General features: G+C 36.8%; 3 protein-coding genes across 5 annotated transcripts; all 3 read right to left on the reverse strand.

The window, feature by feature from the left end:
- Positions 1-4,951: 4,951 nt before the first annotated feature.
- On the reverse strand, positions 4,952-5,770 carry LOC132628670 (uncharacterized). The gene has a single exon (XM_060344432.1). The coding sequence runs from the start codon at positions 5,768-5,770 to the stop codon at positions 4,952-4,954; it is 819 nt and encodes a 272-aa protein (XP_060200415.1).
- Positions 5,771-12,354: 6,584 nt separating this feature from the next.
- Positions 12,355-14,854, reverse strand: LOC132626614 (uncharacterized). Of its 3 annotated transcripts, none has more exons than XM_060341537.1 (2): positions 14,698-14,854; positions 12,355-13,506 (listed from the first exon to the last, which is right to left on the reverse strand). In XM_060341537.1, exon 2 carries the CDS (start codon positions 13,442-13,444, stop codon positions 12,656-12,658), a length of 789 nt encoding a protein of 262 aa, XP_060197520.1. In that variant the 5' UTR covers positions 13,445-13,506; positions 14,698-14,854; the 3' UTR covers positions 12,355-12,655. The 3 variants fall into 3 exon arrangements, with proteins under 3 accessions (XP_060197520.1, XP_060197523.1, XP_060197521.1); XM_060341540.1 differs by lacking the exon at positions 14,698-14,854 and adding an exon at positions 14,496-14,646; XM_060341538.1 differs by lacking the exon at positions 14,698-14,854 and adding an exon at positions 14,479-14,497.
- A 2,688-nt stretch (positions 14,855-17,542) lies between these two features.
- LOC132626615 (outer envelope pore protein 16-2, chloroplastic) lies at positions 17,543-21,078 on the reverse strand. The gene is made up of 7 exons (XM_060341541.1): positions 20,835-21,078; positions 20,686-20,737; positions 20,492-20,566; positions 19,515-19,546; positions 19,245-19,278; positions 18,424-18,491; positions 17,543-17,884 (listed from the first exon to the last, which is right to left on the reverse strand). The coding sequence occupies exons 1-7, from the start codon at positions 20,949-20,951 to the stop codon at positions 17,741-17,743; spliced, it is 522 nt and encodes a 173-aa protein (XP_060197524.1). The 5' UTR covers positions 20,952-21,078; the 3' UTR covers positions 17,543-17,740.
- Positions 21,079-24,469: the final 3,391 nt, after the last annotated feature.

Genomic DNA, 24,469 nt, shown 5'->3' on the forward strand with positions numbered 1-24,469 from the left:
TGTAAACTTACCTCTCTATAACAATCATGTTCAAATATTGTGTAATGATATTTTGTAAGAAATATATTATGTATAAAAATAAAATATTAAAATATTTATGGTAATCATCATTAATGTCATGCACATAGTAAACTTTCAGTACGAATATCTGATGACTACAAGTTCAACTTACGACAAGCAATTAACACTCTTGTAGAAGCATGGAATGATGTTACGACCTCTGCCATTCTCATTGTTGGAGAAATACCGGCTACCAACATATGACAAACTCAATGTTAATAGTGAAAATTTAGTACTTGGTGAAGATGTTGGTAGTGCGTCATCACTTATATCCCAAATCCCATCTCATAACACCAATCAAGCAATGGATGCCACCACTTATATGGAGTTTGACGCAACACTTCCAATCCTTGAAACTTACACTAATGAAGAGATTATTGCACCAGTGATTAGAGTGGAAGAACAAGAGACAACGAAAGTAGAAGGTGACAACGAAAGTGTTGATGAAAAGCCTCAACCTACTGCTACTTGGGATGAGATAGAATAGTCAATTATTAAGCTCTTAGACAGCCTTCAAGATAAAGCTACTGAATTTTATTTTGCTTAAAGTTTAGACAAAATTCTTACTCAATTCAAGCGTTATATTATTACTACGAGATTGAAATTTACGAAACAGCCTACAATTGTAGAATTCTTAAGTCAAACTTAAAATATTTAAATTCTCAATTAATCTTAAATGCATATGTTAGATTTTAATTCTTTATCGGTATGGCACAACTAGTTATGGATTTATTACTAATTTATTAGTCTTTTCATTTTTTTTAATTAATGAGATATGAAAATCAATTGAGATTTTAAAATTAACAAGTATATTATTTTTGTTTATAACATAAGAAGTACAAAAAAGTAATTGTTTGCGTACTTTTATTTATAACAGCTAAATAAGATATAAACATTAAATGTCAGTATACATACATAACAACACCCACTGTAGCAGCCATGAAATATTTGGTCAAACGCTGCCATTATAGAGAGGTTTGATTGTATTAGCAAATACTCTTCCCCTTTGCATCCCAACGCGTGATGTCTTCTGTCGACGGCAAACACTAGGCAATCCAAGCTAAGTTGCAGTACTGACTAACCGTGGATAATCATATTTCTTACAAGTTCTACTATAATTAATGGTTGAGAGAGAAACATGAAGTTGATCATATTTCTTAAAAGCTCTAAATACAACTTCTTGAATAAGCAAAATGAAGGTCCAGTAAAGAAAACAAAATGAAGGTTGCATAAAGATATTGACGCGTGGGAGGATGAAAACGTTTAGGTCATCCCTTCCCAAGTGAAACTCCAACTGTAATAATCCTAGATGCCTCCAACCCTTCGATTTTGGGTGGTTGGAAGGGGCTTTGGTTCTACACTGCTATGCCTCGTATTCATGCTCTGTGCATCAGAAAAGTCATAAGTTCTTGCATGTCCATTGAAGGTTCGAAACCTACAAATGGAGAAATTCTTGATTGGGAGTGTTTCCTTTTTAGTAGGTAAGAATCTAGATTAGTCAGGTCAGTAGGTTTTGGATACTCGACAGTTTTTACCTGAATGTGCAAATTATACAAATATCTACCCAGTTTAGCAATAGAATTTGTTTTTCAAAGAGTAGCAGGAGCTTTTTTTTTACAAAATATATACAATCTGGTTTCAATTATTAATATTGCTTTTAGTTAATCATACTCAATATACATGGAATCTAACATCCTGTTTACATCCAAATAACTGGATAACTTCATGACATTTCAAGGATTCAAAAATCACCAAAGTTGTGATTTTCATAATTTGATTTCGAAGAGGCTCATTACTTGAAACTCATTCACATGATCATGATGTATTAGAGTATGGGCATATGTTTTATGAATTTTAGTTGATATTGTATTGAGGTATGTGATGAACCCTAGAATCAAATGATTCTTGAATCGAATGAACAAGTTGAGAAAATGGTGAATAGTATCTCTTGAATAAAATGAGCTGACTATTGTTCTTAATAATCTCGTATCTCAGTGTAATGGTCATCGAGTGTTGAATCATATCAAATTCAAAGAAGCTTGTAGCCACTTTATGAACGTAATCGAGTTGAGTTAGATTTCCCCGAGTATGAATGAAGTCGACTGCAATGATGTAGATTGAGTTGGATCAGATTCATTGATCATTGTTGAGATTGTTGTTAGATGCACTTGATGTCGTTTGAAATAGTGGAAGGGTTGGGCTTGAGACGAGGTGAGTTGAGACTTACTTTACTTTAAGTTTACGAATCAAACCATGATTTTAGTTATATTGAAGGGAGTTTTAAAAAGTATTGGCTGATACATAAGTAGCCCCTTAAACTTGTCCAAAATTTCCATTTAAACACCTAAATTAAGAGTTGTTTCAATTTGACACTTAATCTCTATAAAAGATGTGCCTATTAGGCACGAGGCACAAACAGACTCAGAAAAATAAAAGCGTGTAATTCACACGCTAGAGATGTGGCAAATGAGCCGATAAAGTCAAAACATGTGTCCCAAAAGAAAACAACCGGTAATTGCCTTCCTCGTCGGCTAGCTTCTTCTTTTTCCCCATAAGACCGTCCCCCCCCCCCCCCCCCCCCCCCCCCCCCCTTAATCATGTGTCTGATAAACAAAACAAACATCTCCTTCCATTTTATTTTCTTCCTCTCATAAGAAAATCATCACTCTGCATTCCATTCATCATGTTCTTCTCCTCAAAAGGGACAAACCTTCATCTCTTTCCTCTTCTCTTACACATCTCTGTTGGATTAATTTTTATTACCTAATATCCTACCTTTAGCCATTGTATTTGGAGTTATTTCTACAAAAAATATGTTCTATCATAATCTAAGAAAGCTTGAAATTGTTTATAGTGGTCTGCAAAGTTAAAGTGAGTCGACGGTCGTGAACGGTAAGAAATTGGGTAGTCTCATTACCCACATGTCTCTCTCTTGTTTTTTTTTTTTTTTTTTTTTTTTTTGTGAAATACCAAAAGGTCAATCTTGTGTACTAAAGCTAAATCTATTTTTCTTGGGATTTTACAGAAAATTTATTTGCAGTGGTCTATAAAAGAGAAAAAAGGCTAAAAGAACCCATTGATGGATTCTCCGCAACATTTTCGTCACCTCATATTTTAAACTTGGGGTCATCTCTACAAATTTTACATTACGCAAATCTATCTCTAAAAACAAGTGTGAGTAAAGAAGATTGAAATTGTTGCCTTTGCTTTTCATGGTATGGAAGCATAAATCGGCTAATAATGGCCTGGAATTAGGAAAGTAGGGACTTTTTAATTTTTTTGAGAATTAATTAATTAAATGTAGAAAATAATGGATATTATCCAGGTAAGCAAATTTTTTTAACGAGTTCACCCGTTATTGATGCGTGATACTCAACCTTTATGCCACAGCAGTGCCTTGTGCCTAATAGGCACATCTGTTATAGAGATTAAGTGTCAAATGGAACAACTCTTAGTTTAGGTGTTTAAATGAAAAATTTGGGCAAATTTAAGGGGCTGCTTATGTATTTAGCCAAAAGTATTTGTATGTTTGAGGGGATCAACTAACGTACTATACCAGGATTACGTCAAGGTTACATCTTTATGTTAAGTTCAAGTATAGCGGTTGAAGTTTATATATATATATATATATATATTCCACAGACTACAACTGTCTGTGGCCATTGGGGGGGAGGGGGGGGGGGGGGGGTTCGGCATTGACCCCTACCTTGTTAATAGCTTAGTAAAAAATATACATGGGAGGAGGGCTACGCCATGACTCCCTTTTTACATGTGCGAGGGATCCCCTCTCTAATAAATCTGCCCCTAGTTAACATAGAGCACACTGCTAATCAGTTATGAGCCTAATTAGTTATGTTCTCCTTACAAAAGACCTATGTACTTATGGGACATCATAACTAAAATAAGAAAAAATCCTACCTTTTTTTACATTGGACTTGTAGCACATTCACATAGAAGGTGCTACCAGTTGTCCAGCAAATAATTGCTATCCTTTTGTACAAAAAATCACGCTCCTTGTTGATGCAACTACTCCTTTTCTTTTTCTTTCTCTTCTTCTGCATTTAGCTTTTCCACATCATCCTATATTTCTGCTTCATGTACACCTTTTGACTCTTATTCTGAAGTTTGTCATCTGGGCTTTGTCCATCTTGTATGCTCCCCTTGCTTTTCTAGGCATTTCCTGCATAGAAGTAAACATATTAGCAATCAAACTCTGATTTGAATTGCTTCCAAATTTGGCCAAACTTTCAGCTACTGTGTTTGCTTCCCTGAAATAGTGTAGGATTTTAAGACTTCTCTTGTCAATGATCCTCTTCATGTGCTCCACTTCCTGTAGGAATTCCCATGGTACAACATATGAACCATCAATCCATTTGATTAGCAACATCGAATCAACTTCCATAGTCGCACCATTGATGCGTTTAAAGTCTAGCCAATTGATCCCAAAACTTGTAGCTTTGATCTCTGCACTATTATTAGAACAGAATTGTAGGGACTTAGAGAATGCCATGATGAGATTCCCTGTATAGTCCCTAGCAATTCCTCCCATACCAGCTTTATTGCTCAGAGCCATACTACTCCCATTAGTGTTAATTTTAATGTCATTCTCAGAAGGTTTGCTCCATACGATTGGAGTACTGATTAGCTTAGCTTTATAATCCTCCATGATGCTGCAAACTTTTCTCCAATTACTGCTTGAATCTATTCTATAACCATTCTTATTCATAATACCAATCACATGTTGATTGACCTCATAGCAGATTTTGGACATTGAGTACTTCTTATGTCCATATTTAACTGAGCTCCAAGCCTTCCACACTTCCCAGCAAATAAAGATTGGAATACTTTGATAAGCCACTCTCAACATAGCATTCTTAGTCTTGTGATTCCACTAGTTTAGAATTCTAGCTTGAATATTCTGATTTTGCATGCTCACTCCCATATAATTTCCAAAATAATTCCACCCTTTACTGGCCATATCCCCATTTATTAAAACATGACAGATGGTTTCCTCCTCTGGGTGATCACAGCAGATGCACATAGGGTCTGCACTCCTAGCATATTTTTTTATTCTATCATACATAGGGAGCTTCTTTTTTATGGCTCTCCAGATAATGAATGCCATCTTGAAAGGGATTCCGTTTTTCCAAATGCATTTCCATATAGGAATCTCAGGAATTTTTTTCCTCAGGCTTTGATATGCACTGGCACAGGTGAATTCTCCTGAGGAATTATGAGTCCAAATAGGCTGATCTTTCTTGTTTCTGGATCCAATCTCCACTCTCTGGATTATATGACAAATATCAGGAGGGAGAAGATTATTAATGTACTCCATATCCCATTTATCACCATCTATAATGTCTGCTACATTGAGATTCCCAGGATTGTTGTCTGTATGATGGTATAAAGCTAGAGGTCCAATGCCTGTCCAGTTGTCCCACCAAAAGGAGATTTGGGCCTCATTGATTTTCCACAGAATATGAGGTTCACTTTCAGCTTTGATTCTCAACAGTTCTTTCCATATAAAGGAGTGATTTCCTTGCACCTTCCTAGCCACCACATGGCCCCTTTGACAATATTTAGCCATCATTAATTGAGACCATAGGTTGTCCCCAGTTCTCATCCTCCACCATCTTTTAGCAGCAAAGACCCTGCAAATATCCTCCACTCTTTTGAAACCTGTTCCCCCTTCATTCTGTGGGTAGCACATATTACCCCAAGAACTCTAGTGATATCTCTTTTTATTATCTGTTTGCCCCTAGAAAAAGTCAGCAAAATACCCCTATAGCTGTTTGATAATGCCTTTAGGAGGGGACATAGCAGCTAGAGTATGCAAAGCTTATGACTGCAGGACATGCTTGATGATGACAGCTCTTCCTCCTGATGATAAAATACTCCCTTGCCAACCTTGAGCCTTATTCATGATACTCTTTGCAATATCAGCAAAATATGCTAGTCTCTTTCTACCAGGAAAAATAGGACAGCCTAGGTATTTCAAGGGGAAAAACTGATGTTTATACCCAGTGATCCTGCTGATCATCTTTCTTCTACCTTCAGAAGAGTGAGTTGCAGTAAGGAAAACACTCTTATGAATGTTGATTTCCTGGCCAGACTGTTTCTCATATTGCCTCAGAGTGTTAGTGATCATTTTAATAGATCTCTTGTTACCAGAGGAGAAAATCACAATATCATCTGCATAGATCAGATGATTAATCAAAGGTCCCTTTTGATTCATGCTATAACCACAATATCCCTCCTTGTTGTGAAGTAGATTCAAAGCCTTAGATAAGGTCTCAGCTGCTAACACAAATAATCCAGGAGATAGAGGGCCTCCTTGCTTGAGACCTCTTGTAGAATGGAAAAAACCATGTCTCAGGACATTCACCATTACTGAATACCAAACCTCATAAATAAGCCTATGAACGAGGTCAATAAATATCTCAGAGAAGCCCATTTTCCTGATAGCCTCCTTGAGGAAGAGCCCGGAAACCTTGTCATAAGCTTTTGACATATCAAGCTTCATGACAATGTTCCCATATTTGCTCTTTTTCTTTATGTCCTGCACTAGTTCCTGAGTGAGGAGTATGTTCTCAGTAATCAATCTTCCTTTGATGAACCTGTCTGATTTTGAGAAATAAGCTTTGGCAAGATATTGGATAACCTGTTGGATATGATTTTGGACAATATCTTGTTTGAGAAATTGCTCAAACGGATAGGTCTCAGTTGAGAAAAATTACTAGGAGCTTCTACTTTAGGGATCAGAATCAGGCATGTGTGAGTGTAGAACTTGGTTAGCTTTCCTCCTCGGAAGAAGTCTCTAACCATATTGTACACATCTTCTTTGATCACCTCCTAAGCTGCTTGATAAAACTTGCCATTATACCTATCAGGGCATGGAGCACTATCAGGATCCAAGGAGATGATAGCCTGATAGGTTTCCTCAACACTAGGGATTTTAGTAAGGTTCTTATTCTCCTCAGTGCTGACAATTTTTTCAATATTGTTCAGGATGTTGAAATTCATTTGTTGATCAGGCTGAGAAAAAAGAGCATTGTAATGTCTAATGGCAGCTTCAGCAATTCTCTCATCCCCTTGAATCCATACTCCATTTTCATCTTTGATCCTGTGCATATGAGCTTTCTTCCTCTTTTGTCTAATAATGTTGTGGAAATACCTTGTGTTGCTATCACCCTTAGTTTGACATTTAATCTTGACCTTTTGTCTAATCATAGAAGCTTCTTTGTTCATCCAATGAATTTGCTCAACATATTTCTAATGGAGAAAGCTTCTGTGAAGGTCAGTATTCTGAGAACTATATATAGCCTCAGCATTTTCAACTTGTTCTTCCAGTTCCTTGATCTTGTCATACACATTGCCAATTGAATTTTTGGACCAGTGACTCAGGTTATTGCTTAATCTTTTCAAATTTTGTTGTAATATCCACATTGGATTACCTCTTACCTCAACCTTCCATGTTTCCTTTACTGTATCCATGAAATCTTCTTGCTCAATCCAAAAGTTAAGAAATTTGAAATACTTAACTTTAGGTGGATCAGATATACCACATTTCATCAGGAGTAATCTATGGTCAGAACCTGCCCTTGGTAGTTGTCTAACATTGACAAGCTGGAACTTTTCGGACCATAGATCATTATAAAAAACTCTGTCTGATCTCATAAGGAATGTATCCTACTATATGTACAAAAGAAAGTAGTTGTACCAAATAGAAGAGCTTGTTTTTTGTTGTTCTTTCCTTTGAGGAACTTGGTTCCTTTAGGAGATAGATTCCCTTTGTCAATAACTTGTTTAATCTGATTTTCCACTTCTAAAGTTGTTTCAGGTTCTTGGATGCAGGTGTTCAACAAACTATCAGCAACTTCTTCCTCAGATAAGCTGTCCTCTTGTGGCTGGTCTGCCACCCTTTTTTTTTGGAGTGTCCTTCATCATCATCATCTTGTTTGTGATTATAAGAGTCTGTAGTAGATTTCCCTGATGAGGCTCTACCACTATTTGTATCAATCAGATCCTTCTGCATAATTAAGGCCTGATTTTCCCCTGAGACCATTTCTTCTGATATAGTATTCTCAGTGTCATGAGTTTGCCCTGTATCACTCTCCAACTGTTCAACATCATTGTCAATACTTTGAAATATGTTGTGAGTCTCTATTGGAGGATTAATAGGATCATTAATATCATGAATATTATTCTCCTCATTTTCACTAGTAGTTACCACAATCAATGTTCTTTGTATTTCATGTTGATCCTTAATGGAGCTTGAGTTCTTTTCTTCTAGTCTTTCCTCCCTTTGATTATCTTCTTCCATTAAAACATTGTGGTGTCCTTCAGTTCCAGCTTGAACATTCTCATTACTGGTCTGAGGGACTTCCTCATTACTCACTTGGTGAGTTTGATCATTTCCTTTCTCTGCTTGGTTCTTTTCTCCCTTTTTGTTGTTGTCGTTGCCCTTATTTCTCACCACTTTTAGAGCATTTCTCCTTCTCCTTTGTTTCCTATTCTCCCTTGGTTTTAGCAGCTTGTACTTCAGCTACTTTTTCCTCAAGCTGAACATTTTCCTCCTCCTCTTCCAACTTGTCATTTTCCCCTGTGTCTTTATTTTTTACAGGATCAGTGTCATTTTCCTCAGGATTGACTTCCTCATTTCTAAGGGCTTTTTTCTTGTTGGCAAATCGACATTGGACTAAGGAGTGTCCTAGTTTTTTGCAGTGGGTACAAAATTTTGGAACACTCTCATATTCCTATTTTTGATGGAATCCTTTGAGGGGATGAGACTCATCTTCCAATCCCACCCAAATTTTATCTAGAAGTGGTCTTGTGAGATCAACATCAACTTTAACCTTAGCCATTCCTGGTCTAGTTCTACTAGCAGTAGCAGCATCCATATTTAGGGGATTCCCAACAGGAGCTACTATTTGTTTGACATAGTGCCAAGCATGGCAATGAAAGGAAGTTTAGGAAGAAGTACCCAAATTGGAACAATTGGAGAATCTTCTTTAGGCTTGAAATCAGGGTGCCACATTTGTAGCCACATCTGCATACCGTTAATCTCGACTGATCTTCTGAAATAAGTCCTTTTACAGTCATCTTCATTCTTGAATTCAATTAACATAGAGCTGTGATCATAGGCTCCAATCACAGCAGTTTCCTTGAGGGTGATTTTTTCGTAGAAAGCAGATCGAACAACCTCAATCTTTGGTCGACCCTTCAGAAATTTCCCAATTAGAGTGTACTTGCATTCTTTAGCCATAATTCCATAATAATCCTTTGATTTAAAAATAACAGCATGGACTCCATTGTGGTAGGTCCTTCTTGTGATAACTAATGGACATCCAAATCGATTATCCACGGTTGGGGTTTGGGTTGGGGGGGGGGGGGGGGGGGTTCCACAATTTCATTCGCATAAGTAGGTTTTGGTGTAGATTCTTCCATAGATGGTGTCGCCCCTTTGTTAGGGTCTTGATTCCCCACCGGACGTGCCGTATTAGGGCGGCCGGAAGGTTCCATGGAGGTTGCGCGTGGAGTTCACACGGTTAGGAGTTTGAGAGAGAAATAGTCGTTTGAAGATGATTGATTGACTAGTTTTGTGGAGTGTTTGGCTAGCGGTTGAAGTTAAACACAAAAAAGTAGTACATATGATTTTGGTTGCATCTTTTTGATAACGTGATATAAATGTTATTTCAATGTTGTATGATAAAAAAGTAGTATACGAAATGTTATAAAGTTTGATAAGCATAAAGTTTCATGTTTTACATGATAGCTGATTTCGATTTTTTGATTTGTTTCCAAGTAAGAAAGTTATACAATTGCATAAAGTGCCAGGTATGACTTTTCAAATATTTATTTATGGTCCATGAGGGTCAAAGTGATAATTTATGAGCTAAATATGCCAACTCTTGAGGATATATGGACTTAATATTGATCAAATGACAAAGTTAAATTATTATTATTTTGGAAGAACCTTTAAGACTTGACAGGACATTCATTTCCCCAGTTGTGAAATGTTTGCTTAAAATTATGCGTGTCGATTAAGGCGAGAGAGCAGTTTAACCCAAATGTTTGGGCATGTGAAGAGGAGAGACACAGATGCCCCAGTGCGGAGGTGTGAGAGGTTAGCCATGGATGGTTTCAAACGAGGTCGGGGTAGGCCAAAGAAGTATTGGGGAGAGGTAATTAGACACGACATGGCGCAGTTACAGCTTACCGAGGACATGACCTTAGATAGGAGGGTTTGGAGGACCCACATTAGGGTAGAAGGCTAGTAAATAGTCTCACTATCCTGTCTTATTAGTAGTCGCATTATCGTAGTATAATTTCTTGTGCTCTGATTTATGCTATTATCTGTTATTTCCTGTGCTTTGATTATTCTATGTTATCTGTGTCGCTTGCGTTACTTCATTTCCTTATCGCTTTGAATCTCTTAGCCTTATCTGACCTCTTTTTATGTTTTTTTTATTGAGCCGAGGGTCTTTCGGAAACAGCCGTCCTACCTTTGTAGGAGTAAGGTCTGCGTACACTCTACCCTCCCCAGACCCCACGTTGTGGGATTTCACTGGGTTGTTGTTGTTGTTGTATGGTTACTACTAGTACCAATTCCATAACCTAGCTATGAAGGATGGTGAGATCAGTGTCTAAAAGAACTCTCCATGCACAGTTTATTACATCCAATTATACTATGTTTCAACTATAAGAGCACGTTTACATCAATTTAAAGGTGTGATTTTTCATGTACTCAACTAATCTTTGCCGGGTACAATCAGATTGGACGATGTTGTCATGAATTGACTCCCCCAGTTTCAATCAACACTTGATGAGTCCACTACAGCTTTAGAGCGTTCCATTTGGTACAACTACTTTCTTTTGTACATAGTAGGATACATTCCGCACCAGTTGTATCGATCATCTCTAATACAGTTGAGAGTCCATGATACATTGTCGGAGGTTTAGCTGGTTCATGAGTCCTTATTTTATTATATTATGTTCGCATGCTGTATGAATAATACGTTAAAGGTACAAAATTTTAATTTGGCTAACCAGCCATATGAGTCATTGCAAACACGAACGGTTTCACAAGATCTGTTATACGTTTTTCATGGTATGAGTAGCTAAATTTAGTTGGTTCGCTTGATAAAAAGTTAAAGAGGCACCGGGTGCCGTATTACTTCTCAGTCCAAAATTTAGGGCGTGAAAAATGAATTGAGTTGATAATAAGTAAGGCGAGTCATATTACCTTGGCAAATTTTGCCACCCCTATATAAACTCCAAATAAAACTTCCGACATCCCACATTACATGAGATAGAAAATAGAAAATGCAGAACTCAAAACCGAAAAAAGAAGCATACACAGCACACAATTCTAGGAAATTTTTGAATTCATCCATACACAGTGATACGCGAATTGCTCAGTAGCGGTTTGCCACTCCCTAGCTGGCAAAAATAGCTTTAAGCATTTATCCTCGCAAATGCCCCCATTACTCTTTCAAGGACTAAAAGAATACATCATACAGACTGCACTAGAAATAAAGAGCAATCTGCAATCCAGAAGCCATCATCGGCATTATCAAGATATTTACTATGCCAGAGCTATAATGAATGCATTAACAGAAGGTCTTTGTATGGCTTAACAAGCGAATATCTAGTCCCCCTACACATTAAAGCATCCCAACAGTAAAATAAAATAAAAAACAAGAAGAAGGTGGAAGAAGAGATGTGATAGTAACTTACTTGACTCGACAGATGGAAAGCGAGCCTCCAACTTTATGAAATCAAAGTTGATGATGGCCACTATTATCTTTCAGTGTCCCAACAGTGTTGGACTTATTTTATTAATAGCAAATAAAAGGTTTGGAAAAATGAACGACGGGGGTTCATTTCTATTGATTCTTGCGGATTGTATCAAAAACAATTCTTGAATGAGGCCAGGGATGACTCGAAAAAAGAAACCTTTATTGGTAGATGTTTTTCTTTGTCTTTTAAGCTGTTTATAGCATAAATCCCGGTGATCTGGCTCGTCCCAAGAAATACCTTCTTAGATAAATCTCAACAGAGAAACTGTTCCTTGGACCAATGGCAATTGGTATAGGATTCCAACAGAATAACGATGACTGAGGAATAACGTTTACAGTATGTTGTATGCAAGACATATCAGCAACCAACTGGTAATCATCAAATGCTATGAACATTTTCTATTGGCAAGTCCAACTAACAACAAAGTAAAGGTCAAACCACATGGTACATGTTTCAACAATGAAGTCCAACTCCAGAAAAGGACAACTCGGGAAAGTGAAATGAGTAAGACAATTTCAAGCAAGCAAGGGAAATACAGTCACATAAGAGCTGGGAAATGAGTAAGCTAGCATATGGCAAAAATTAAATACAAGAGACAACTCTTGCCACGCTGAATTCTGCAGCCACAACATAAGCTTATGCAGAAATCTACAAAACCATATTCATTCGAGACAGGAAAATCCTAGAGTTATCTTAGGTGCATTGCTCAAAAGATCTTTTATCACATTAGAACAGAAATACGAATATTTTCAAGTTTCGAGGACCAGATACCACATATATCTTGTTTGATGCTTCACCGCTTTCTGTTATGCTTCCTGCTGCTCTTCTTATGGCTAGTTCTCTCTTCAGAATCAGACCCAGAATCTGAGTATGAATCAGAAGACTCAGATGTTGAACTGTATTTCCGGTGTCTTCTCTTCTTCTGCTGCTTCTTCTTCTTATTCTTCCTTTTCCTCCTCCTCTCTTCCTCTGAATCAGTTGAAGAACTATCGCTTGAGTCAGAAGAATAATCTGACCCTGTAACTGATGATGCCTCACTGTCAGATTCGAACACTGAAGCCTCACTACCAGTCCCTGACTCCGTATCAGACTTATGCTTCCTCTTACTCTTCTTCACAGATTTTTCATTCTTCACCTCCTTCTCAATGTCTGGGTTATCTAGATCATAAGATATTGATACTTTCATCCTCAACTTTGGATTTTTCAGTTGTTGTGTACGAGAAGGTCGTGATATGTACACCCTCTCATTCTTGCACTCATAAGTCCAGTGCCCTGCCTGGAAACATTTCTGACATTGTGAAGCTGCACCAAGCGTGGAACCTGAAGACTTGTCTTTCCTTTCACCCAGTCTCACCTGTTTCTCAGTACTCATCAAATACATCTGCCTCTTTGCTTCTTTTCTTTCCTGCCATCGACTGGGTCCTTCTTCTTTCTGGCCATAAGCATTGACATTTCTAGCAGCAGCAGCAGCAGCACGCTCAGCCTGAGCACGACTCAAACCCTTTGCAGCTGACATGGCTGCAGCCTTGATCCGTTCTGCTGCATCCTGAGCACCACTTTCTTCATTCTTAGAGGATGCCATGATCTTGACTCTCAACAAAGAAGAGTCCCCTCTTCGAGTTTATCTTAATCTATACCAGTATCCTGGACAGAAGGACAACACAAAAAGATAAGATTGTTAAAAAGATAAGCAAAAACCAGCCAAAACATTAAATGTAATATAAGTACATTCTTTCAAGCACAATTTTTATTAAAATTTATACTCTTCCAAGTTCAGTGCATGCCCAAGTAAGACCCTCAACCCCAAGCTAGTTCATCAGCATACACTCTGTCCAGGGGCGATTTTATAGGTTAAATTATGGGGCACGTGACCATGGTCGCGGAGCCAGGATTTTCACAAGAGGGTTCAAAAAATGAAGAAGTAAACACATGAGGAAGCCAAAGGGAGTTCAACATCTACTATGTATACATAAAAAATAATGTTAAACATGTATAAACAGTATAATTTTCTCATGTATAAATAGAGTAATTTGCTGAAGGGGGTTCGGAAGCCCTACCTGGCTCCGCCCTTGGTCTTTATGCAAAACTAGGTAATTTATGTATACATTTTCTAAAATTGGTATAACGTTATCTGCTGGCACCCATGCTACAAGAAGGCTAAATGGTGTACTTGGTTGAATGTTGAGTTATTTAACTAGAGTTCCCACTTAATACATTTATTTCTTCTTTTCTTTTTTAGTCGTACACCCATTGTCTTGAAATCCTAGAATTTGCCTCTGACTCTGCCCCATTTCACTCCAATTCCCAAAAAAAAAGAAGATCTTTTCAGGTACTAGGGGTCTAAGTTAACAGAAATTATTAATTACTGGAAGTATTGGGTATTTTAAACAAATCGATGTTGAATGCTTGCTTAGATATTAAACTAGGTTAGTTAGTTAATTAAAAGAATCTGATTAACGAAATTTATAAAAAGACTAAAAATTTAATCCTAACTGCTGTAAACCCTAAGTAAACAATGATAATATGCATCCTACATAACAAAAGGACATATATATATATATATATATATATATATATATATATATATATATATATATTGATTGAATCTTTGACAACCTTTATTCTCTTTTTACCTAATTCAGCAAACAGATCAGGAAAACTCAAAAAGGGAAGATTGAACAGAAGAAAATTCGATATTATTTAATACGAATCTGAGGAGGTTTTCTTTGTCCAATTAGACAAAGCACAAATCATTGAAAAATCAGCACAAAGAAAAAGATATTAGGGTTTCCGACCATTCATGAAGTATGGATACAGAGAGAGAGAGAGACTTACAAATTGGTATCGATGGAGAGGAAGGAATATAGCTAGCTACCAAACAAGAACTTCAATGAGTTGAAGAGGATCAAATAGTAAGGGTTAATAAACTTGCTTTTGTCGACTTGGGTTGGGACGATGTGGATGGGTTACCCGGTTTAGTTATACCCGATTCGATTTCATAATGAAATGTGGGCTTGTAATTATTGAACCCCTAAGGCCCAATGTCCTAGAGGGCAGCCCAAAGTTATTCCATTTTGCAAGGGGTCATTGGCAATTTTGTCCCTATTTTGTCCTGGTCTTTAATTTTTCGTCCTCAACGCAAACAACTTTTTCGCTGGTAATATGTTTATATTTTTGCATCCCACAAGTTATGCTCTGTTTCCTTAAAGAACTTATTCCCCGCTAGACATAAGTTCGATTTTAAAGGACAAAAGTAAAGAAAACTCATTTCAGGGACAAAAATTAAGGAGCAATCCATTTGAAGGTCAACTCGTGCAATTTCTTCCAATTTGCAAGAGTAGAAATTTTGAAACATTGGGCGTCGTAGCCACTGTTTGGACCCTTTTTGAATGATTTACAATAATGACCTAGAAGGTGGCTGGTCATGTAATTTTGACCCTATTTGTCCAAGGACAAACTTGTAAGCAACGAATTTTGACCTTTAACCTTGAAAGTTTGTCCATGAAGCAATTGGGGGTCAAAAATTCAAAACCACTCATTTCCAAAATCATTAAGTATAATTTTCTATATTTGACTATTAGCCATTGTTCATAATGTAACTTGAAATTACTTTTCTATCTTGAAACATGAAAAATACTGAAACTCGAAACTTTTACAAGTAAACTTTTAAGACATCTAGAAAAATTTCTCTAGATAAAACTCCAAGTACTGGAGTTCGAATCGAATTCTCAAATTTCGTTTGCACTTTAAAATGTATAAATATCGTCTCGTGATCGTTGTCATTTAGATGTGTCGTGAATGTGTTGGCCTACATATCCTCTCTTGCCTAAATCTGATGTAAATCAATAAGAGTCGGATCATGTGGAAAATGATGTGACACAACAAACACAGATAACATCGGGCCAGTAATAAAATATTATTCTTTTAATCCGTGAGTAACAAATTGGTATATAAACCGACTATAGGAACATATAAGAAAGAACCAATAGTTAAAATCAATATTAACTAATGAATGTCGGGAGCAAGCTGTACATTTCGTCGATCATAGCCTTGCCAAAAATATTTTTTTCTAAAGTCATGGTCTACAACTGGGAACTCAATGACAAAATTCTAGACTTCATGGTTCCACAACTGAAAATTCAGATCATGCAGCTTGCAAACTCCAAGAACAATTTTTGGAGTTTAAACTTTAGCTACTAGTTCCTTGGGATATTTGGAACTTCTGCAACAATACCATTCGATTTCAAGCTCAACTCGAATTTTAATTTTCAAAACCAACATAAACCCCTTCAATATTCTTTACTTGAATTCTCAATTCCATATTCGATTTTAGTTGATTCATTAATAAATGACATAAACCCTTCAATGTCATTCATTTGAATCCTCAATTCCACATTCTATATTAGTTGATTCATCTACACGACTCAAAATCATTTCTCCAAACTAATACTAACACAAAGCAACTATTAAATTTGAAAAACAATCATAAATTTTCCAATTTACATTTCTGCCCTTGAAAAACGAGCTATATACTTTAGTTTATTTCATATTTTCTGACTGATAATTTTAAAAAATAAATTCAAACAGTACGAATAATCACTAGCCTAACCTTTGGTACCAAGATGATACTAAACAAAGTGAAAAACATGAACATGAAAAACAACTTGAAATCAAAAATAAAAGTTAAACAGTATTTAGGATTAGATCCTAAACATCCCCAAATTAGTACAAATTAAATACCTAAGCTAAGAAATTCCTCAAGATATTGATAACTCATACAAATTCTCTGCAAAGTAATTAGGCAGTCAAGCAATTCACTACTTACTACTTACTTACTAACCAAAGCAATAAAGTACTAAAGAAAAAAAAGATGGGACTCATGGATGCATAAAAACTCATAAAGAAGGTAATTGACATGTTACCTATGTTCATAGCAGTCTAGGAGGAAATAGTACAAGGGCATTAATTATTCATAATCATAACTAATGCCGTTGCAAGTTTCTCAAAATATACCTAATAGGCTATTAAAACCTAATTAAACAAGCTGTGGAAAGTGGGTCATTTGCAATATTGCTACATCACTTTGGCCATTTGCAATATTAACACCAAAACCATGTCTTGCAGTATTAGTTTGCAATCACACATAACTTTAATTTGCGTTACCAATAATTTTGGATTCCCAATAACTCTTTAATATCGTCTTCCCCCATTAACCTTGATACTGAAGCGCCAATATTTCTTTCCCTTCTTCATTTAAGAGCCTGTTTGGATGGGCTTAAACCTATAAGCTGTTCTTATAAGCTAAAAAAAATAAGTTGGAGTAGTCTAACTTATTTTTTTTGGTTTATAAACTGTTTTCAGCTTATAAGTTGCTTTAGATAAGCTAAATCAAATGGACCCAATTATTTTTTTGAGCTTATTTTAAGCACAAAATGACTTTAAGCTGGTCAGTCAAACACTCAAAAAAAAACTAAAAACAACTTATAAGCCAATCCAAACGGGCTCTAAGAGTGCTTTGGACCTACTCTTATTAAAGCAAACTACTTTTCACTTCCACTTTCAAAATACCAGCTCTGCTAAACACCATGAATACCAAGAAAATATCATGTCACTCACGATAATACATTCAATAATTCCTTCCTGTGCATTTACCTCTTCTGCAATCTTAATCAACAATAACTTCTCAAGAAATTTCCCTCAATGGGAGACATCATACTATTATTTTGCCTTAAACGTCAAAATCCACCCAAGTTATAAGGCACAAAAAATGCCATAAAATCAATTCAAAAACAACACTATCCACATACATAAAAGTTCAACTTGTGAAGTGCCATGAAAACTTAGTAACAAGTCTCCAACTGAACATATTCTAGTTAGCCTAAAATATTCCCGTAAGCAGATTCGCAGCAGTGGAGATAGCTGCTCCTGTGATGGCACACTGCACCACCTGTTCATGAGAACGATCTTCCAGTGTAAAAGCCAGAGCTGCACCAGTTATTGCTCCTGCCAAGGCACTATTTTTCTGCAAGGAGAATGTTTCAATAATTAGACCAACCTCAAAATAGTCCACAAGAAATATATACAACACAACAACAAAGTCATCCCCCACTTGCAACAGATGGCGATGAAGTTGCGCTATTGCCTACGAAACTGCCTGTATGAGCTTTGATCATATTGCTAGTCTCAAGGACGGTTGGGAGGAAGGGGGGAAAGGAGGGGGACGGGGGCTGGAGAAGAAGGGGGGGGGGGGGGGTGTGATAGGTTCGGAGCCTGCATAAAACTAGTTTATCGTCTACAAGAAACATATGTATGGGAAGAAAGTGTCGCATGAACACAAAACTCGCATGAATCAACTCTAAACGAATAATCAAGGTGGTGAAGTTGCTTTTGAAATGGAGAAAGGCACAGATTCAACATGAACCACATGAAAAGCATGTGAACAAATAATCACGGACAGACGCGAGAAGAAACCACGGGAAGATACTGGTCCTACCAGTGAATTAGCAACAACTAGCCAACATGAAAACATATGACCATGCTTCAACAAGAAGAAAAACTGACCCAATCGTGAACACCGCGTGCCTCTTTCAATCCATAAGTAAGTCCAGAGTACATCCCTACAGCTAGTCCTACAGAAGTGATGGTAAATCATTATAAGTCCTGTTAATAAAATGGGTCCAACAGAAAGTCCATCTATTTCCCAATGGAATCAATTAAAACTTATCCATTTATAATCCTCCACTAGTTGGATTAATGGATCATCGTATTGGAAATGATTACAAAATGCACGTGTCGTTAGAAGGACTTCTAAAGTGCATAGACATATGGTATACCACCTAATTACCATATTTCCTCCAGGACTTCTAAAATACATATATATGGTATACCACCTAATTGCCCCATTTCCTTTATGGCGAAGAAAGAAAAACTAAGGAACCTGCAAATATCAGAAAAACCAGCGTATAGGGTGAAATTGACCGGTGAATTATGAATGCAATGTATCAGTGAGCAGTCACATCCACGAAGGAGATAAAACTCTACCATTGACCAAATAAAAAGAATGAACTTTCCACTTTTCTAGTGAAATCTTCTTTAAGATATTATTTTGTGGCCAACCCATTCATATATGCCATTAGACTAGCACACCGAGTATTATTCCTTGCTGCCGCTAGGATAAGGATAGTATGAGCTCCCTTTCAAGGGGGAGGGGCCCTGATTCTTAGATATAAACGTAGTTTCACAGTTTTGTCTGATTAATATTCTGACTGCTCTTTTGGTGAGTATCAATAAATCATGGGTTTTGGTTATTAAGGGGGGTACAAATCACAATCACTTAAACTCGAATTGCAAAATTTGGAGAAAAACTAAGAGAGTAGGCTTACCCCATTGCACAGATTCTTTTCCGGTGCTCTTTACCTGAAAAGATTGCATAAGATAATGTTTACACTGTTGAGCAAAGCTTCAAAGTATTAAACTACAAACGAAAAGCAATTCTCAACGTGATTAACCATATTTTCCACATCTTCCCATGATGGTCTCATTTAATCCACAAACAAACTAGGAAATTCACTACCCCACCAATATTCTTGTCTATTCAACATATTGAAAGCAGTTCCAAAAGAAGACAAGACAGCGACAGAGGAATATCTTACCAGGGCCTCAACTGACTTTCTGTTGGTCTCCCCTGCATCCAATATTACAAGAAAGTGAATAATAATAGCTTATATATTCACAAATTTAACTCATATGATGCATCAAACTAGATAATAAACAAAAAAGGGAATTTATAACACGATGTTTTACAATTTAGTTAAGTAACCTACACCATTCAAGGTATTCAACATCAAATGGTACTTAACATCAAAGCGAACGAATTAATTGTTTTTACTTTGAAAGAGAATATCTTAATTTGGGGAATAGGATAATGCTCACATTCCACATTTTCATACACGGAGACACTTATCCCCAGTAATTTTTCCAGTATCGTTCTTGCAACTTAATTTGATAGACATCAATTAGACTAGTAGGAAATAATCACATAAATGAACAGGATGAAATAGGTATATTGTCTACCATTAAATATGGTATGCTAAAAAAGATTGATATGTACTCCCCAAATTTTTAGTGTCTTACTTCCCAAGTTAAGTGTCTTACTTTCCTTTTTTTCCTTTCTGATCTATTCCAAAAAGAGTGGTTCTTTCTATACTTAGTAAGTTGACAATTCGTCCTATATGACAAGTTTAAAACTTACAGGGCATTTTAATACATTAAACACATCACATTACACACATCTTAACGTAGGACCACAACCACAAGATTCAAAAGTCGCTTGTTATTTCTTAAACTTTTGGCACAAATCTCATTTGTGCCCAGTCAAACACTTAACTTAAATTGGGATGGAGGGAGTAATATTTAAAGCTTAGTCCGTAACTGTAATATTCTCAATAAATCTAGAAGATCTATGAAAGTAATTACATCATAGTAGTTCGCAAAATCAAATACAAAGAAGATATGAAGGCAACAGAAAACTTTTCATATTTGAATCCCTGTGTTCTCTTGTTCGTAAGTATAACTACACATAAAGAGACTAAAAAGGAAAGAGGACCACACAAAACACTAGGATACTTACCTCTAAGGTCTGGAAATCGATTCTTCTTGGGACCAGTGATCTCTGGTGGTATGCTGGTAGTATCTCCACTGCCACCTAATACATCAATTCTACTTAAAATACTACTCACTCTATAAACTCCGAAATTCTGAAATATACACTCGCACACTTGTTTTGCCAAAAAAAAAAAAAAAAAGGATAAAAGATAGGCTCACTTTCAGAGGCAGTGAAATAAGCCTCACGAGCAACCGCTTGAACAGCACCAATCTGATCATGAAAACAATCACAATATTAATGCACACAAAAGAACACAAATAAAATGACAGTTAATATGAACAGAATATATATTGAGATTTGAGTATACTCCTGCAGCTTTGACGAAGCTTTCAGCAATACGGTTAAGAAGAGGATGTCCCAAATCAAAGAAACCTCCCTTATCAAACCCATGCAGCAATGATCGAGTCTCCAAGTTACTGTTCATTTTTCCTTTCACAAAACTAAAAACAAAACGCAAAACTTTGCAAGAAGATTGTAGAAGAAGAGAGAACAACAAAGCAAAAAGAGTGAACTATGAAGGTAGAGTTTATGGGGGTAAAGTTGGAGAGAAAATAGACGCGTGGAAGTGACAACACGGGTACGTGTCAATTCTTCTGAGTTCTGAAAACTGTAAAGCGGTCTTCGTGGCAAAGTTTGCGGTTTGAAAGAGCCCCAGCCTAAAAATCTTTTTACAAATATGGAATTCTTGTAACAACCTTGTTCGGGGTCACATTTTACCATTTTTATAGCATCATGTTTTCCGTTGTGTGTTTCCATGATTTTTATATTCCTTTTTTACGTGACTATGTTACCTCTTAAATTGAAAATGAAATCCAAGAAAAATAACAATTTTTAACGAATAAGATATTGAAACACACTTAAACTAGATGAGATTGTCAATTATACTCTAAACTATGCGTGGGTCATATGACCAACCTCCCTTAACTTATTCTTTTTGTATTATTTCCCTCAGTCACAAATTACTGGCCACAAAAATAAGTGAAAATGTAGCATGTGCACACACATGCTAATTCATTCTTGCATCTTACACTAAAAATACACCCTGCATGCATCATGATTTTTTGGCATAGTAGATCAGATTTTCAACTTTTTTTCCCCATCCAAGTAGAGCTTTAATGTTGCTAAATTTACCTTAAGCTATGCTCAAATGTACTTTTTTGCAAATTGCCAAATAAGTTCCTTCTTTGAATACCTTTTTTTTTTATCTTTGTAATTTTAAATAAGCGCGTGTTTACATATGCCGCGTTTTTACTTATTTTTAATCAGGTAATTAGTGAAAATGACAAATAATATGAAAACAACAAGTTTAGAGGAGTCATAGGCCCCGCGTAATTTAGATATGCAATTGGCAATTTAATTATTATTTATGTATGTTTTTATGCCTTATTCCAATTCTTAATACTAACTGTTGGAACAAATAGGATGTTGTCACGACCCACTTCATGGATCGAGCGGACACCCACACTAACCCCCTCTTGGGCGAACCCTTCCCTTATTCTATCTCTTCGTCCATAAAACATGCGGAAATTAAACAACAATTACACAACCGTCTCGACATATAAATAATGGAAAAGTGTGCGGCAATACAAGAGATAACCCCAAGGATCTGGTCTAAATCATAGTACAAGAGCCACTATAAAGTACAAGTCTGAAATAAATACTAAAGTATCAAAATAAGGAGATACTGTCTCAGGAGTACAAAACAAAGACAAATATATAGAGAGGAGTCTCCGGGCTACAGATCCATCTAGTAGCTCATCCTGGGGACTCTGGCAAGTAGGCCTCGGGATCACTCGCAAGGCTCAGACGTGGATCCTGTGATGAACTTTGCACTGAGAAAAAAGAGTACATCAAGAGTAGTATCAGTACAACACTAGTACTAGTAAGCATCATAGGCCGTCAACAATTAGTTTACATATATAAAGGAAAGAAATTAACAAGTAAGTCGGTAAGAAGATAAGCAATCAAGTACAGTAAAAAACAGTCTCAAGTATAAAATTAGTCAAGTAAACAATATCAGTCCAGGAATGAGATCAACCAAATGTACAATATGTCATGAACACAGTCAAGATGAATGAGTGAATGCGTATGAGATGAAGTAACGAAATGCACTGGCCAACCTTTGAACAATACACACATGCTAAGGGCAATGCCTCATAGTCATAACCCATGGGGGATCCGCGAAGTCCATGTACTCACATAGAAATATCCACTAGGGCTCACACAAAACACCACCACTAGTTTTACTCAGAATACCAATATCTACTAGGGCTCACACAGAACGCCGCCGCTAAGGTTCACAAAGAAATTTCTTTTGTTACCTTTGCCAGTTGGGCCCACACAGAGTATCCTTATTTCCATAGTAATTATTGATGCATATGTGTCACGACCCAACTCGGGGCCGCGACGAGCACCCGGTGCTAGCCCACCCGGGCACCCTCTTAGCTTACTCTTATGCTTACATCTAGGTGAGCCACATAATTATACATTCATTTCCATTCATTCGTCAACTAGTCCCATTTGGACAACAACCCATTTATATCATCATAGGCATCTATGCCACATCAATGTGCATGGGCCTACGTGGCCGACAAAATGATATACTAAACATAGGCCGACAAGGCCAACACATCTACCCACACACACACATATCTACGAGCCTCTAAGAGTATAACATATCACATTAGCGGGACAGGACCCCGCTATGCCCATTATTATATACACAAAAGAATGAGTACCCAAAAGATATGGCTCCGAAGGAAATTGAGCTCTCTATGTAATCTCCAAATAGGCAGCTATGGATCAAGTCTGTCTCCCTGTGCACCTGCGGGCATGACGCAGCGTCCACAAACAAAAGGACGTCAGTACGAAGAATTTACTTAGTATGTAAAGCGTGATTAACATCAATATAGAAGCATCATAGACAATATGTGAAGTGGCACAGGAGGGAAGACAATAATATCATCATCATGGCACTTACCTGCCTTTCATAGGAACTTTCCATTTCTCATGCGTATTTCATAATAGTGCTCGTACCCTACTTGGGCTCATATTCGCATACATGTCCTTATTCGTATTCGTATACATAGTCTTCTCACATTCATATTCATATTATATACATAGCTATACACTTATATACATACATAGCGTGCCCGACCATAAGGTTTGGTGTTTCATACGTACTTATCCAACCAAGGCTCAATGTTATTTCTACCTGGCCCTACCAAGGCTTCAGGGTTATCTGTACCATCTACAGAGGTGTGCACGCGTTACGTAATCGTATACATACTTTATACATAATCATATACATATATCCTACCCGGCGTTATAAGCTCGGGGTATCATTATAGCCCTTCATAGGCACATATAAGTATAATAGCCCGTAGGCACCTTTGGCATCATTATTATTATTATCGTCATCACTATCTTCGTCATTATTGCTACATCCATATATTAGGCTTACTCGTCATATGAGGGGCGTAGTACAATCATAGTACATGTTAAGGATCGTGAGCTTATGAGCTCGGAGTGTCAATCACTTGAATACAACATACTCATATAGAGGAATTAGAAGTTTGGCCAAGAATCATGCCTTATGAAAGAAGGGTTAGCCTTACATACCTTTTCGTCGGACTATTCTACACTTGCACGTTTCCTTCCAATGCTAGCGTCTATACCTTCATTAATATCATCACAATGGTCATTAGTCATTCACATCATCCACATTATCTAGATTTCTCAATTTGCTTCTAATTCTCCTATATTTGTGGTCATGACCTCCAACTTCGTCCATTCGTCTAAAGTGTCTAGTTCATGATCTTAGTACCATTTATAATACATTCATATCGTAACACAACAACATTCATAATTCAATTCAAACTATTCCTCAAAATGTCACTATTCACCATTCATGACCTAGTTGACCACATTTTCTACAATCCA

The sequence above is a fragment of the Lycium barbarum genome, chromosome 2 (genome assembly GCF_019175385.1).
Source record: "Lycium barbarum isolate Lr01 chromosome 2, ASM1917538v2, whole genome shotgun sequence".
In the NCBI taxonomy this organism is placed as follows: domain Eukaryota; kingdom Viridiplantae; phylum Streptophyta; class Magnoliopsida; order Solanales; family Solanaceae; genus Lycium; species Lycium barbarum.

Bases quoted from the DNA above. Each gene is read 5' to 3' on its own strand.
- LOC132628670 (XM_060344432.1), bottom strand. From the start codon at position 5,770: ATGTGCTACCCACAGAATGAAGGGGGAACAGGTTTCAAAAGAGTGGAG.
- LOC132626614 (XM_060341537.1), bottom strand. From the start codon at position 13,444: ATGGCATCCTCTAAGAATGAAGAAAGTGGTGCTCAGGATGCAGCAGAA.
- LOC132626615 (XM_060341541.1), bottom strand. From the start codon at position 20,951: ATGAACAGTAACTTGGAGACTCGATCATTGCTGCATGGGTTTGATAAG. The intron at 20,738-20,834 runs GTATACTCAAAT...TTTCATGATCAG, and splicing joins GCTTCGTCAAAGCTGCAGGA to ATTGGTGCTGTTCAAGCGGT. The intron at 17,885-18,423 runs GTCAGTTTTTCT...TTCTCCTTGCAG, and splicing joins CACGCGGTGTTCACGATTGG to AAAAATAGTGCCTTGGCAGG.